The following is a 16,552-nucleotide window of genomic DNA, read 5'->3' as shown; positions in this document are numbered from 1 at the left end:
TTCACGGGCTTCTGAAAGCCTCAGGGAGCCATTTATGGGGCCAAAATAATGCAAGTGCTGGTCTTCTCACAGTATTTCATTTCCTTGATGGTGGAAACGCTACGAGAAGAGCAGGTCTCATGTTATTTTGACCCCATAAATAGCTCCCAGAGGCCCCTTTCTTCCTTCTCCCACCCACTCCCCCCAAATCAAATATTTAGGTTTCTGCAAAGCCTGACTTCTCAACCCTGGTTATCTTGCTTCAGCAGAAGCAAATTGCAGTTATTACAAAATAGCCAGAGAGTCTATAAGGCCGAATGGGTTTTATATGATGCACAATTTGTTGGCTACTGTACAAGTTCATTAAAGTGTATCGTAAGAGGTTGTTTTACTGGTACATTTAAGGAAGTTAATACATCTCGACAGTGTATGCATGGGGGAATGCAGATACAATAACCCTCAGACTGGCTGGGGCCAAGTCCATTGCTGGCGTAACTCCACCGGAGTGAACGGAATCACTGCCTGGGCAGCCCTGGAGTGCTGCTGATCCCTCATCCTGCTGCTCTGGGCTCTCCTGACACCCACTCCCATCTTTCCATGGGGATTTGCTGCTGTTTTGTGTTTTTCAGCCTGTTCCCAGCACAGAGGGTATCAGAGGTCTGATGGGTTGTGGTGTCCTTTCGGGCTGGGAGGGGTTTCAGGTCCTTCAGCTGTGCCACAGGGGCTCGGGGTGGCTTTAGGGTCCTGTCTCTCCTGATACCCAACAGCCCCAGCACACAGCTCCTGCTGCACTTGTTTGGTGTGTCCAGATCTGTGAGAAATTGTCCTTTGGTTTTCACTCTGTAACAGGAAGGGTGTCCCCATGCCATGGAGCCATTCCCCCTCCTGTCTGTGCTTCCCATGGGAATCTCACTGATGTTCCTCTGCCGTGCCCCAGTCTGCTCCAAGGGCTGGGAGAAAGAATAATAATACACTCTGGATTTTTATGTAATTTTTTAATTTCTTTTTTATTAATGAAACAGAGCAATTTGAGGGAGCGCTGGCAGATGTGCTGCCCGTGGTGCTGGGGTCAGCTGTGCGGGCAGGTGGTCCCTGGTGACCATGTAATGGCTAATTGTCCCCCTGGTGTGACCCAGCCGTGCCCGAGAGCCGCCCGGGGATGAGGGCAAGAGCCCAATTTCCTGAGCACAGCGGAGCTCTCTGTGACAGCCGAGCTTTTCCAGGGTTTCCTCGGGTATCAGAATCCCCTGCTCGTCTGCCTGGCCGGATAATTGGTTCCAGAGCGAGCCGGGCTGTGTGAGAGCACGGGGCTGGTGTTCCGAGTGTGCCCCGGGATGGCAGCTTGAGCCGGACACCCCCTAACCGAGACTGGGCTGGAAAATCCCCTCCGGAGCCTCTGGCCCTCCTGTGCCGTCCCTGTCCGGCCTCCCCGTCAGGAATTGTCAGGTTTTGATGGCACAGGACAGCTCGGAGCTGGGGGGTGCAGCCGGGACAGGACTCCCCCCATCCCGGCCCTGTGGCTCCGCATCCCTGATTTCTGCTCCCTGCTTTTTCCCTGGCTGGCATCGGTGTCTGCAGTGCCACCCCCTGGCAGGCACCGCGGAGGTGACAGCAGCTGCCAGCTGCAGAAACCCTGCAGACCCCAGAAAAGCCCAAATCCCCCCAAATCCCCCCAAACCCCAGGCGGGCAGGGCGCAGGGTCCCACAGCAGGCACCGAGGGACAGGCAGGAGCTCGGCCCCCAGGGGCAGGAACAGCCACGCAGGAGCCACAGGAAAACAAAACTCCTCTCTCTGTCCCTCTCCCTCGTCTTGCTGGAAACACTTCGCCTGGAAATCAATTCTGGCTGGAAAAGAGAGCGGAATGAGGCCGGGAGGAGCCGTGCCGGGCTTTGGGGGAGCCCAGCGATGCTGCCCAGCGCCCCCAGCCCTGACGTGGGACCTTTAAGCAAAGCCAGCTGTGTGCTGAGAGAGATAAAAGCCCCAAATCAGACAGGATAAGCACAGTATTAGTGTGGGATACGCCACTCATTTCTGATTTAAATTACTGTTTTTACTTCCTGGACTCATGGGAGAGTAAGGATGTGAGGAAAATGAAGAGGTTTAGACATGGACATTCCTTCACCAAATACTGGCAAGAAAATGGTGCTGAATCTAGCTGAGGTCATTATCAGCGCCGCTTTCAGGGTGATCAGCTTCCTGCTGATTTGTTTTCCTTGTATCCTGGGCAGATTATCTCGTTGCAGGTTACCTCCAGGATGAGGGATTAAATCCCACAGCCCTGGCTGCTAGGTGTGTGCAGGGCAGTGCCAGGGGATGCTGGGGTGGGATGCTTCTTGTTTTAGGGAAAAGCTGACTTTTTGCTGTTCCTTAGACTTGGTTTATAAATCTGTCCTTACCACAGAGTCCTGCTGCAGCCAAAGGCCTGCTGTGGTGTTCACAGGAGGTTAAATATCCCAGGTGAGGCAGTGGAAGGACAGGAGTATTTAGCAGAGAGCAGAGCAGGCACTGCTCCTCCAGCTCCTGCAGCTCCTTTCCACCCCAGACAAGTCTTACATAGACCCAAAGACAGGTTTGGGTTGGAAGAGACCTTAAAACTGATCTCATTTCACCCCTGCCATGGGCAGGGACACTTCCCACTGTCCCAGCTGCTCCAAGCTCCGTTGCAACCTGGCCTTGAGGATTTCCAGGGATCCAGGGGCAGCCACAGCTTCTCTGTTCCAGTGTCTCACCACCCTCACAGGGAACAATTTTTTCCAATATCCTATCTAAACCTCTCATCCCATTTAAAGCCATTCTTCCTTGTCCTGGGACTCTATGCCCTTATAAAAAGTCCTTCTCCAGCTCTCCTGTAGCCCCTCCAGATCCTCTTTACCCCCTGGCAGCAGAGGAATTTGCCCAAAACTCCTGTGCCCATCCTGTCCCCTCCAGCCCAGGCTGCCCAAATTCACGCTGGGGTCGCACATCACAACTGCCCAGAACATTCCTTGTCTCTGTCACCACTGTCACCCTGGGGAGGAGTCCTGTGCCACCCCTGGGGCTGTGCCTCACATCCCTGCTGTGTGCTGAGTGCTGCCAGGGGGATGCTGCATGTGGCCAAGTCAACTGCAGGGTTCAGGTGGCTCACAGAGAGGCCATGGCTGGAAATGATGCCCTGCACACACAGAAATCCTCCTGGTTGGAGATTAGGGAGCACTGAAGGCTTGGGGAGGTCAGAGAGGGGAGGTGTCTGGCTGGGTGAGACCAGGAGAGAGAGAGCCACAGTCTGGCTGCTTCCTCTTTTGCTTTGAGGCACAGCTGAGGAAAGGGGATATTTTCTCTTAGACTTGAAAAAGCTGAGTTATTTATGTCCATTGGGGCAGGATTAAGGGCTGTGGAAAGTCCCTGTTGTTCCCAAGGTGGGGAATGGCAGTGGTTATTGGTACACTCTGCCAATCCCCCTTCCCAGCATCGCTGGAAGATTTTCCACCATCCCCTCCATACCCTGCTCAGTTCAGCTGTGAGGTTCCCCCTGTGGAACCCTGTCACATCCTGAGTCAGCAGCCACAGCCCCAGGGAGGGGCAGCAGGTAATGTCTCCATCTTTGGCTCAGCTGGGGAGAAGCAGAACCAGGAGCTGGCTTTCCTCAGGAACAATCCCCAAATCGGCCCAGAAAAGGACGATGAGCGAATGTTAGAGCGATGCAGCAGCAGAGGGATTTGTCAGTAAAGCGTCTGTGTAAGGACACTGGGGGTTTATCCCAAACACTAACCAGGACCTGCTCTCTCTCCCTTGCAGAGCTTCAGCGAGAGGGAAGCATAGAGACGCTCAGTAACAGCTCGGGCTCCACCAGCGGCAGCATCCCCCGCAACTTCGACGGCTACCGCTCCCCCCTCCCCACCAACGAGAACCAGCCCCTGAGCCTGTTCCCCACGGGATTCCCCTGAGCCAGCTGCCCAGAGGGACACATCCAGGGGATCCAGCGCCTGTCCCCCAGCCCATCCCGCTGTGTCTGTCACCTGCCGGCTCCCGCCGGCGCGGGATGCTTCTCGTTACCCTGATGGAAATCGACGACTCTTAAACCTTCCTGAAACATCCGTCATGAAATCTTGACTCTGTGTTCCTGTGCAATACAAAGAGGCTCCATCTTCAGTCCTGGTAGCTCTGCAGCTTCTTTTCTCGCTGTCTTCAGGAAGAGGTTGGGTGAGGAGAAATATTCCTAAGCCACCTTGGGTCAAGCACACGGTTTCACAACCGTGCTCTGCTTTTTCCTGCTGAGAGATGAATCTCTGTAACTCAGAGGAGCTCTCGCCATTGGTGAAAGTGCCGAGCATTAATGGATGAACTGGAGAGACTGGAAACTGGAGGACTTTCTGTGGACAGGGTTGATGATGTTATTCCTTCCTCATCGCATCTCCTTGCTGCCCTTCTTCCCCTCTGACACTCATCGATGCCAGGAGTATTACAAATGGAAATGTTTCTTTTTGTTCTTTGGAAGAATTCTCTCTCTTGCTCCGGTTTTCTTCTAGTCATGTATTTTAGAAACGTACTTAATTGACTAATTGCAGTCACAGATTTCTCATATTTGGTTATAAAAGTTGTTCATTGGAACTCAGATATCTGTCCAGAAATGCATGTGTCATTGAATAAATCTAAGTTAAACAAGAAACTGCTTAAATGGCAATGTTCATGGAGTGTTACTGGGCTGACTGTGGGCTTTGTGTATCTCCCTGGACCAGACTCTGTGTGTATTGGAGGGCTTTAATTAAAGCCATCAGTGGCTGTTGTGCAGCCAGTCTAGCATGGTTTTGCCTCCCTATTTCCTTGTCCTCCTGTGCACAGACAGGATTTTTAGAAACAAGGTATTTAGGTGATGTGCCTCACACCCACTTGGCTCCTCTGAAAACCAACACCCAGCTCCCTGCTTTGGCTGGGGCCCTGCTTCTTCATCCCACTCATTTCAGTGGGACAAGGACCAGGTGCTGGAGGCAGAGACACCCATTTCCATCCATTCTGTTACAGGATCAGAGGCTTTGCAGAACAGCCTGAACCCCTGCACCCTTCTGAACGTGCACAGTCACTGCATAACCCTGCTGATAAAACAGTCCTGGGCTCACACATCATAACCACACAAATTCCTACATCTCAGCCAACTTGTGTCTCGCAGCAGAGTGAGATGGGACTGTCAGCTTATGAAATTTCCTTCCCACTACTTGTTTTTAATAGAAGCCGTTTGAGTCATGGCTGGGAGAGGAAACTATCTAAACCCACAAATCTTACAGCTCCAGCCAGCCACACCAAGGGATGCAGAACCAACCACCCTCTTCCTACTCCATCCCCAAACACCCAGTTCAGTCTTGGGCTTGGTTTGGGGTGGTTTTTTGGGGTTTTTTTTGCTTTTAACTGTAGCACAGCCACTCAGAAGGTTTTGTTTTCTTCAGGCTTGGAAACCGCTAATAAAAAGCGAGAGTTTACAGCAATAATTTCAGTTTCTTGCTTGGTTTGCAGTCAGTCTCTTCTCAAGCAAAAAAAAATAACTTCCTTGGGATGAAATCAGAGGAGAGTTTTGCCTCTAAGTAAGTACTTGCAGCTCCGGCCCGCTGGCTATATCTGCTGTAATGTTATGTTCCTTTTTGTCTGTAAAATAAAGGCTTGAAGTACAGGGTTGAGGGCAGGACTGGCACCACGGACAAATGGGACCGCAGGGTCAAGTCAGTCCACACCAGTCAGGGTTTTTAACACAGTTCAAGCCAAGGTCAGCTCCAAAAGTTCAAACAAAATCCAGATTAACACATACAGAAGGGATTGTGTTGTCACCGTGATGCTTGTTTCCTTTCAGGCTTTCCAAGGAGCGGGGTAAGGGACAAAGTTCTCGTGGAGGAAGGAAAGAGGCTCCTCTCCCTCCTGCCTGGGACTGCCTGGCTGGCTCTGGCTGAGCACACAAAGCAGGATAGCACATAACACCGAGTGGTGTCATTGCAAATGTATTTGTTGTTGGCAGGCATTAAATCACTTTTTATAAGTGCTGCAATATGGCCATGTGGAAATTCCCAGTCTGCAAGAAGCTCCTTTGAATCAGGATGTTTTGTTTAAAGTGGGGGGGAAGAGATTCAAAAAAACCCTACAAACTGGGGCTGTACCAAAATATTTTCAGTCTGGTTCATTGAAAAGAATGTCCTAAATTCCCTGCTGTTGATAGCCCTGTAGCCAAACTGTTAAGAAAGCCTAGAGCCTAAAAAAAAAAAAAAAATAAGCATTGCCATGAGGTGGCTAATTTAACTTTAATTTGATACTTTCACAGATGACCCAGCAGAATAACCACTGAGTTCCAGCTCCTCTGTGAGCCAGAGAAAACTGAGTGTGTTGCTCTATAGGATCTGATTCATTGATAACTCTGTGGGGTCAGAATTATCACTGACTCCAAGGTCTGAAGGGTGTGAGTTAATGACAATTTTACAGGATTTGGTTCAATAATAACTTTATTTGATATGATTCATCAGTAACGTTTTTTGATGCAGCACATCCCTGCACTGTGTTCTTCACTCACACCACACTCCTGCTCCCACCATGGCCCTAAAAGCCCCCCCATTCCAACCAGGTGCCAGGTGGTCTCGTGCCACACCACCCTTCCTCCTCCTCAACCTCAGCAGCCGTATGAGAGCTCATTTCCAGGCACCAGGAGAGAATATTTCTGTTCCTTGATAAGTCTAGAAGCTGCTCTTAAGGGAGGTTCGCCCCTGACTCCGACACAACCAGGTTTTCAGTCTAGGAACTTGATCCAAACCCCACTTTAAAATAACCAGAGGCTCATGGTCTTTGCAGGATTTCTGCAGGCTCCTGCCGCTGTGGAAATTCTCCAGGTGAGTTTCTGACGTGCCAGGTTCTCAGGCACAGCAGCTGGCAGCACAGCAAGAATGTTGTGCCATGATATAAACCAAAGAGCCCAAGAGACACGGGGACTTGCAGGTTTTTAAACTGTTTCCAGTAGTCGTAAGCAGAGGGCTCCTGCTGAGTTCAAAAGGCAAAACGTCTCATTTAAAGCGGGGCGGACTGTATATCACTCTGGGCATAAAGTGGGGCTCTTCTATTAAAAGTTGAGTTCAGATTTCATGAATTAACATGAAATATTGCTTTCTTATCCTACCCTGGTTTCTGTAATAAACACACGCATGTAGCGGGCTTAAATCATGGGAGGGGGATGTTGGGCTGCTTGAAAAGGGGTGGGAAGGCAAAGGCCCTCCAAACGTGACAGCTTGGAGTTCAAATGAAATCAAATCTCAGGAATCAAATCTCAGGACCAGTCCAGGGCCTGGGTGTAACCATCGGAGTTTCCTGGTGCTTTGCAGAGCACCTGGAGCTCGGGATTTGGTGGCTTTGCTGGGGATGCTGAGCCCCAGCCCAGGTAAACCCTGTCCCTGTCCCTCTGAGGGGACAGACTCCGGTTTGTCCTGTCCTGAGCCGCGTTCCCCAGGCCCAGAACATTTGCTGGGACAAGGCAAAGGACTGGCCAAGAGCAGAATACTGCCAAGATCTCCATCCTCTTCCTCAGCAGAGAACCCAGAGCAGAGAGTGGCTGCAAAGTGCAGCTGTGAAATCCCAGGAGCTGCTCCCCGTCCTCCCTGACCGCCCAAGCGAGGGGTAAATCCATGGTGCTCTCACCAGAGCTTCCTCAGTAATTTTTTGAGCATCCAAACCACGTTTGCGCCACGTCTCTGCATTTATTTTCTCACTCCTTCGCTCTGGCTTGTTGCTGTGCAGGGTAGGAAAGTTTGCGCCATTTCCTGTTGTCTTTCCCTTATGCTCCTGAGATATTGTAAAAATGTTCGGTATCCTCCAGTAGGTTGTAATCACTTCACCCTAATGTTTCACAGCTGCTAAGTGTAACTTTAAACCCGACCATTTGAGTGCTCACAATTAGCGAGTCAATGGGGCTGAGATCGGCTCTTTGTGATTGCAAAAAAAGGAGAAAAAGAAACTTCTTTTTTTTAGCCTGAGTTTTAATTGGATAAAGCGGGAACAAAAGTTGTGGAGACGAGGGGGGGTGGTTTTAATGCAATAAATGATTAGTGGCCTGTGTGCTAGGAAAAAAATAATTGAATCCACCGCTTGGCCTGTTTCACAGATGGAAAAGGCACCGGGACGAGCGATTGTCTGTGCGGTGCCGGGGACTGCAGGAGCCCCTCTCCGAGCTCCCGGCTCCCCGGTGTAGGGACACAGCTCTGGGAACAGAAATGGGAAGGGCCGGGAGGTTCAGCTGTGATCCTCACCTGGGCACAGCCGGGCAGAGCATCCCCCGTGGAAATCCTCCAGGGGCTGCTCAGTCTCGGCTGTCCCTGGCATTCATTGAATACCAGCGGAAATCTGAGCTCAGGAGCCCTCCCAGCCCAGCAGGGTGAGCCCTGCTCTGGCTGATGTCCCCGGCTTTGTCCCCGCTCGGCACTTGCTGGGGACAGCTTTCAGTTGTCCCCAAAACTTCACCCCGGTGCGAGCAAAGCGCAGGACACGGCAGGGTACAAAACCACCCCCTGCTCCTCCAGCTGTGCCCAGCTCCTCCAGCTGTGCCCAGCTCCTCCAGCTGTGCCCTGCTCCTCCAGCTGTGCCCAGGGGTGCTGCTGGACGTGCCGCATCTCCCCCGGCCCGTCCTGCTGGGCACTGACGCTGCCCCATCCACTGCAGCCATCCCTCCCTGAGCTCGGATGTAATTTGAAGCTGTGCATCTGTCAGTGAGTTCCCAGGCTGATTTTTTGCCTTTCTTGGGAATTTCTGCTGCAGGAAATTACACTGAAATACTGACGGCAGGGTCAGGGGCTTACAGCATTCCCTGTCACCTCCATCTCCTTCCCTCTGTCGCATCCCTGGGGATGGGCACAGTGCAGGGATGCTGCTCCCTGCCAGCTCCTCCTCCATGCAAAGCATTCCTGCCACCTGATCATAAATAGTAATTAATAGCAAAGCCCTGGTCTAGATCAAGGAGGAGGCTCTGAATTTTCTTGGGAACTTTGCTGTCTGAAAGGCATCTGAAATATTCCCTAGCACTCGGCCTATCAGTGGCTCAATTATACTGTGAGCTGCCGTGCAAAGTTAATTTCTAATTTAATACAATGTTAAAAGGTTGTCAGGTTAAAACCTAATCTATAAACGAGACATCAAACGTCTCTTTAAAGCAAGTGTTGCAAACCAATCCTGGCTCAAGCCACAGGTTGCTGCTTCTTTTATAGGATGTAATTATTTCCCAGGGAGTATTTACAGTATTGTTACAGGACGTTAATAAAAGGTGATGCCACTGCCCGTGGTGCAGCCCGGTGCCAGCTGGGCATTAATCCTCTCCCATCCAGCCCCTCTCCCTTCACACCCTTCTCTGGAGAGGTGGGAAGTGTCAGCTCCTGGGGCCATGGGAAGAAGGACAGGGAGAGAAGCGATTGTATTTTCACCTGAAAGTGGGGTTGTGGGAGCAGGGACACCCTGATGTGTTCTGGGAGGAGCACAGCATCTCTGCATCCCCCAGGGAGGAGGGGACTCTCCTGGGATGAGGTGGGAACGATGGCAGAGCCCTTTCCTTCCTGAGCAACCTGGGGAGAGCACTTTGGCAAGGGTCTGCTGTGGGCTGGAGGTTGTGAAGCATGTTCAGAGCAGCAGCTTTGTTCAAGCAGAAAACCAGAGAGAGCATCTGCAGCCCGGGGTGAAGAGCTGGCCCTGTACCCTGCTCCCCATCCCACCCTGCACCCAGTGACTCCCAGTGGAAAGACCAGGCACATCCTCTGCCTCTCCTCCCACACCAGGGTGTCCACACTGCAGCCACCTCCCAAGGTACATTGAATTTTGCTCTTTTTGCTGTCGAAAGGACAAAGTCCAGCTGTCATGTGGCAGTGATGCCATTGTCCTGCCCGGGTGACTGACCAGACTATGAGACTCCCGCTCCTGGTAGTCCTCAGTGTCCGTGGGAGCTGGGCAGGATCAGGGCTGCCCTTTCCAGAGACAGCCAAAAACCACCATGTGTCACCCTGCTGTGATCACAGGATCAGCTGTGATATCACGTGCATTTATTTTCCAGGAGGAACCTCACCAGCTCCAAAGGCTTGGATCAGAAGTCTGAGCTCCCCTCTATGCCCAGCAAGGAGGGGTTTTCCTAAAGAGACCAAGATTTTGATGGGAGCAGGTGATCCTCACCACAGCAAGGGCTGGAGGGGAATGGGAGGCAATTCAGTGCTAAACTGAATTTTAAATGGAGCTAAAATGAAGGCAGGTAGTGATGTGCCGGTCTGAAGCTTCGAGGGATGTGTGGGCTCTTTGCTCCGGCTCTCCACTGGCCAGGACTCTTTCCCTCCCTTTCCCTGGCTTTTCTGGCAAATTCTGCTGCTCTCTGTAATTGAGAAAAGCTGCTGCTGAACATCTGCACAGGCCCTGTCCTCTCGGAGCGGCTGCGGGGCTGTGAGAGCTGCGCTGCCGGCGCTTTGATGTGCGGGTGATTCACGGCTTGGCCCGGGCCACCCGCAGATGCTGCCCCTGGGATGGGATGGGATGGGATGGGATGGGATGGGATGGGATGGGATGGGATGGGATGGGATGGGATGCTGTGAGGTGAGACAGCACCTGAACATCTGTGCAATCAGCAGCCCCGTGTGTGAAACCGCTGCTCTTCCCCAGCAGGGCACACGCTGTGACCTCTCCTGCTCCCCCCTGCACAGGAAAGCACCCGGAGGCACCAGGGAGGCGGCTCAGGCGCTTCCCTGCATCCCACCGGCACCTGAAGGGCGCAGGGCTGGGGATGCCCGTGCACACATCGCTGATGCAAAGGGGAGGGAACAGAGCTCCAGGCAGGCAGAGCTGCAGCCCGGGGAGCACAATCTGTGCCCTTAATCCCGCCGTGTCCTGGGCGCTCTCAAATCCCCTCCACTTCAATGAGCGCTTGTAGTGTCAGGCCTGCGCCGGGCGAGACGGCACGCGGGGCTGGCGGGGAGGATTTGCTCAAGAGGCACTGTTTTTAAGGTGAGATTTGAAGGATGGAAGACAGATGGCAACTGGAGAGGACAAACGGATCAAGTGAAGGGTTTGTTTTCAGCGTGGAGGGGAAAACACGGCGGGGAATTACTGCTGGCTACAAAATGGGCGCTATTAATACCTGCAGCAAGTCCAGCTTTGCACTGAGCCCGGAGCTCCGGGACCCTCCCGGGCACCGCGGCAGAGGCAGGAGCGTGGTTCTTTCTGCGGAGATGAATTGATCCCAGCGTCACTTTGAGTGTCCCCAGACAAAGCTGGAAGAAGGGCTATTAGCCAGCCGGCGGCCCTGCCATTGTCCCCGCTATCTTTTCTTCCCTTTCAGCCTCCCTCCCCGTGGCCCAGGTCTCAAAGACCATGTGTCAAGAGATTAGTGACCTGCGGGAAGGGCAATTGCTTGCTTTGTGCCGGCAGCCCGGCGTCGGGGCTGTTATTTACTTGTTACTTGGTGCTGCCTCCGTTGAGGTATCCATGGAAAACACGCCCTGGAGAGAAATCTGCACAGCTCGTGTGAGTGAGGAGCTGGGATGCTGGAAAACAGGGGCTCGAGGGTTTCAGAATGTCTGCCCGTGCCAACATCCCCAGATTCCCCAGGATGGTCAGTGCAAGAATCCAGCACCTACAGAGAAGTGAGGAAAAATCTGGGCAATGAGAAAATTAAGTGCAATGCAAAAGTGCCTGGGAATGGGGCTGGATCCAGGGCAGAGATGAGGGCTCGCCCCAGAGCAGTTTGAGTTCTCAGACTGGTTTCAAGAACCGAAAGACGGGACGAGCCTGTCCTGCCTGCAGGGCCGTGTCTTGGAGGAGCACTGGGATTTGGAGGAAATGGAAATCAAGATAATGAGAGCTGGCCCTTCCACGCAGTGCTGGTGTACATCAAACTTGTCCATGGTGAAACACCCAGGGATGGAGCAGATGCAATGAAAAGTGTAACTCCTGCCCAGGACCAGCTCGTGATTTATTCTGGCTGGTTTTATTCTCTCACCAGTGAAATGCTCTCTCCTATAAACACGAGACTGTGATTTTCTGCAATTCTAAAAGTCAAACCTAGACCAAAACCACAACTCACGTGACGTGGGAGCAGCGGCGTCAGATCCTGCTTTAGATGTGATTCCAGACAAGTTCCCAGATCCCGTCTGAAGCAAACAGGCCAAGATGTGAGACCCTGTCAGCTCTGCCCACACAGGGCCGGCTCACTCATCCTTTGATCCTGTAACTTCTGCCAAACTCCTGGCCCCAAACAGGGGATCCTGGGGATGCAAAGGGGACTGGGGACCATGGAACCTGAGTGACCCTCGTGGGGCTGGGGGCTGCCTTGAACCTTCCTCCTTCAGAGGCAACTGGAGGGGACTGCACCCATCAGGAACAGTTTGAAAATAAAACTAAGAAGGGAGACAGACCCGGATGTCCCCTGTCCTCGGGGATTTTGCTGCCCAGGTACAGGCAGGGTCCCCTCGCAGAGGCAGATTTTGAGGAGTCCCCAGTGATTTTTTTCTCTGCTCCCAGAACTGCCGATTCTGTCGCTGTTCCCCTGTTCCTCCAGGACTCTCAGGCTGTGGGAGTCGGGCAAGCCCTGTCCTGGCTGCTCCTGGCACCGTGTAGAACAACCCCAAATCCTCACTGTTAATCCAGAGAGGAAGCAGACAGGGGACCCCAGCAGCATCATTTTATCAAATAACGCTGTTTGCTGGGAATGTTTGATTTAAGACAGGAGCCGCGGCCCCCGAGACCCGGCTTGGCTCCGGGAACACGGACGGAACAGCGGGACCCCGATTATCGGTAGGCGCCGATGGAGCCTCCGAGAGGGACCCAGAGGACCGGGCAGGGGCAGCGACAGCGAGCCCGGGCTCCCCACAAGGAGCGGGGCCGATCTGCGGCTCGGTTTCCCCGCAGAACCGAGGCGCGGTCACGCGTGGGGGCGGGCGGGGGGTGCCCGGCCCCGGGCCCATCCCATGACGGCGATGAGGCGAGGATAATGCCATTAGCCCGGGATTACGAGCCGGGATGTGACACACTTTCTCAAATGGAAGTTTTTTAAACAGAGGGATTTGCGCGATGCCCCACCGCTCCCCTCCATCCCCGCACCCGTTCCCAGCCCCATCCCCGGTGCCGGCCCGGGCTCCAGGCGGGTCCCCTCGCTCTGCACCGGGGTCCCGTCTCTTTTCAAGGCAGCAGGATCGGGGTGGGCTCGGGAGAGCCCCGATGGGGAGAGCCCCGGGGGCGCGGGGCTGGAGGGGTCACTCGGCCCCCGCGCAGGGAGAGCGCTCCGTAACTAAGAAAAAAATAATAAATCCATTTAAAATTCAATTAAGGGCAGGTTCACAGCTCAGAAAGGCATGGAGTAAAGGGAGGACGGAGGATCCGTGTGTCTCCTCCCGGCCGGGCCGGGGTCACTCGCCGCCCGCCCTGCCAAACAGGCTGGGAAATGTGTTTATAAATTGTTCAAACTCTGGATAAACTTCAGCGGCGTTTGTGTCTGCGTCTCCCCGCATGTTGTTATTTTCCAGAAATCTGGATTACTGGAAATATTTTCTTTAAAGCTGGAGAGAAATCTAAACAGTCTGAGGGCAGGGGGATCTCGGGGGGTGGGGGGTGCTGCTCGGGGGCTGCGGGGCTCCGCGGGGTTCCCTGCGCACGGAGGGGACGCGCAGCTCCGCGGGAGCGCAGCGGGAAGGGGCGGCTGGCGGTGCCGAGGCTGCTGTCACATCGAGCATCTCTCTCGGCTGCTGTCGATAAAAGGGCATCAGCAGGGCCCCGGTGCCCTGCGGCCCCTCTCCGTCCCCTCCAGCGGGCACCGGAGCACGGCGGGGGAGCAGAATCGTTTTCCCGGGATCTTCCAGGGATAAGGGGATTCCCAGCACGCCGAAGGGTGCGAGGGGAGATGCGGCGCCCCGGAGAAGGAAAGCGGAGGAGGGGTGTCCTGGCCGCGGGTGGGTGAGAGATCAAACGAGGACAGTTCCGTCACACGTGGGGTTCTTTTCCTCTCTAGGTGGAGCGGAGAAGAGGGCCCGAAGCTTCTGGGGCTGCGGCGCCGCCCCTCGCCTCCTCCCCGCCTGCCCCACGGCCCAGCGGAGGCTGCAGGGCCAGGTGGGACCGGGGGCCTGGAGGGGCCGCCGAGCCCCAGAGGATCCGCTTCCCTTCGGGACGCAGAGACCTCTCCCACCCCGCACCTGCGGCTTCGCTCGGGGAGGCTCTGTCTGTCTGTCTGTCTGTCCGGCTGCTCCCTGTGGCACCGGGTCCTTCCCCCCCATCCCACGGCCTGTTTCCACCCCGGCTCCGCTCCCCCAATTTGGGAAGGTGCGAGCAGCCGGGCCGCTCTCCCCAAGGGCCCGGGGGTCTCCTCTTGCCGTGGCATCACTGCCGGGAATGGGGGCCCGACGGATCGCCCTGGACACGAGAAAAACCCTTTCTCCTGGCGCACCCCGTCGGGGGGGAGCGCTCCCCGGGGCGCGGGGCCGCCGCAGCCCGGTGGAGCCGGGAGGAGGGGAAGGCGGAGGCCCGGCTGCTTGTGAGAATTGTTATTTTTCATCAATCACCCGCAATTTGTGTAAGTGCCCCGGACAGGACACCAGCCGTCCTGCTGGCTGGGGTCACGGAGACAACACAGCGATGGAGAAGAGCAAATTGCATTTGCTCACCAGCTCACAGATCCAAATTACGGCCCTCGCATGGCGCGGGGAAGAGAGCGAAAGGTCCATGTGACATGAGGGAAATATGAAGGACTTTGACAGGTCTTAAACGGCCTGGCGCCAAGGCCTAAGTCTACCGACTAAAAATAGAAAAGGGATGATGAGTGGAGATGGGCAGAGATGAAAGGGGGAGAGCGAGCGGGGCCGCGGTGCGGGGCGGGGGGGGCGGCCCGACGTGACGGTGTCCCCGGGCTGAACGGGGACGGATCCTCAGGGCGGACCCGCGGGACGAACCCGCCAGATAAACCCGGTCTCCATAGGCCCAGCCTGGGGACTGGGGACCGGGCCCGCACGGACGGCTCCCAGGAGCGAGGCACGGCGGCCCCGAGCGCCGCAGCGCCCTGGGGCGGGGTGGAAAACCTTCCCTCGAAGGGGACTGAGCCGGGACATTCCGCGGCTCCGGGGCACACGGGAACCGAGGCCGTGGCCTACTCTCGCCCTGCCCGGTGCTCGGTCACCGACGGGCGATGCGGGGCACGGCCCGTCCGTGGCTGCAGGGCCTGGTTCGTGTCCGGGGCGGCAGCTCACTGGGTCCCGCTGGTACCCGGTCCCCGTTCCTCCCATCCCCGCGGCCCCGCCGGCTACCGAAGGTGGGGGAGACGAGGCTGCTGTGGATGGGTTTTATTCTGCAGGCGAGGCCGCTTGCGGACTTACAGCGGTGCGGGGGCTCGGGCTGGGAGCCGGCCAGTGGTCCCGTGGACAGGCGACCTTTCCTCGAGGGGACACGGCTGCTCCAGGCCCAGAAGTGCCGGGCCCCGCGTCTTCCCGAGGAGCAGCAGGCGAGGTGTCCACGGGAGAACCGTCCCGGCGTGGGGAGATTCGTCCCAAGGCTATAAAAGGCTCCACTTTTTCTTTGGGAGGGGGGCGGTAATAAAAAAAAAAAAATACAAGCAAGCCCCACTTTTGCCAAAGCTGCCGTCAGCAGTTTTCCACGGCGGCGAGGAAGCAAAGTCCAAATTGGGTTTAAATTTCAGTCCCCGTTGCCCGTTCAATGGTCAGCGGGACCCCCCCGGTGCCGCCGCCCCGGGGGGTGAGGCGCGGTGCCCGCCCCGTCGGTGCGGGTGTGGGCAGAGGTGAACCTGCCGCGGGACACGGGGCAGGTGGAGCTCGGCCCCGGGAAGAGCCCGGGGATGGGGATCGGGCTCCGCCGGGGGCTGCGGGCGGGGATCGCTACCAGCAGGATAAACCGGGGCAGAGGAATAGAGAGAAGTCGGGATGGGAGGGGGGCACCCGGGGGTCCCCGAATCCCACCCTGCGGGGGGAGCAGCGACCCAGGACCACGCGGGCTCCGAGCTGCTGCGGCCGCGGCTCGGTGCGCATCCGCGGAGCGGGAGGGCCCGGGGGCGGGGGGAGGACAGGCCGGGGGACAGAGGAGTGGGCCGGCCGCTACCCCCCCGTCCCGCCTGGTCGCAGCGCAGGCGGCGGGGGCAGGAGCCTTGGAAGGATGGCAGGGCGCTTTTTGAAGATTTGGGGGTAAATATGAAGTGACAAGAGACGGGTCTTTATTGTGAGGGCTCAGCCGCCTGGCGCCAGGGCCCTCTTCAGCCACCGCGGCCCTCAGTTAATCAGCGCAGATCTCCAAACCGGCCTCTCCGAGGGGACACCCACCGCGCCCGCCGCCCCCCCCCAGGCCCCGGCGCGGCGGGACCGGCCCTAATCCCTCAGCAAACAGCCCCGGAGTGTCCCCGCTCCTCCTTATCTGCCTCCCCCCGCCCGGGTAAACAGCCCCTCCGGCCGGGCACCGCCGCGCTGGCCCCCGGCCGCGTACCCGACGCGCCTCGACGGCGGGGTCTGGGGGTCTGTCCCTCCGCCGTGGGCGCGGAGCTGCGGGCGGAACCCCCCGCTCCCGGTCGGGGCGGCTGCCGGCAAGGTGGGGGCGACGGCTGGGAGCGACTCACCCGCGCTGGAGGTC

The 16,552-nt window shown here is 56.2% G+C and overlaps 1 protein-coding gene and 1 long non-coding RNA gene across 11 annotated transcripts in view; one reads left to right on the top strand and one right to left on the bottom strand.

Moving 5' to 3' along the window:
- The window catches only part of BCAS3 (BCAS3 microtubule associated cell migration factor), a 300,061-nt gene extending 295,427 nt beyond the window's left edge, over window positions 1-4,634 (top strand). For 7 of the 10 annotated variants that reach the window (XM_033518900.1, XM_015646438.3, XM_019008603.2 and 4 more), the window contains one exon: window positions 3,755-4,634. In XM_033518900.1, coding sequence (XP_033374791.1) covers window positions 3,755-3,903 — 149 coding nt within the window. In that variant the 3' untranslated portion in view covers window positions 3,904-4,634. The remainder of the gene's footprint in view (window positions 1-3,754) is intronic. The other 3 variants (XM_033518899.1, XM_033518897.1, XM_033518898.1) reach the window with 3 other exon arrangements.
- Window positions 4,635-9,981: 5,347 nt separating this feature from the next.
- Window positions 9,982-12,338, bottom strand: LOC117245286. The gene is made up of 2 exons (XR_004499842.1): window positions 11,390-12,338; window positions 9,982-11,158 (listed from the first exon to the last, which is right to left on the bottom strand). It is a non-coding gene; the product is annotated as an uncharacterized LOC117245286 (long non-coding RNA).
- Window positions 12,339-16,552: the final 4,214 nt, after the last annotated feature.

The sequence above is a fragment of the Parus major genome, chromosome 19, assembly GCF_001522545.3.
Source record: "Parus major isolate Abel chromosome 19, Parus_major1.1, whole genome shotgun sequence".
In the NCBI taxonomy this organism is placed as follows: Eukaryota; Metazoa; Chordata; class Aves; order Passeriformes; family Paridae; genus Parus; species Parus major.
This window is presented reverse-complemented; position numbering and strand designations above follow the sequence as displayed.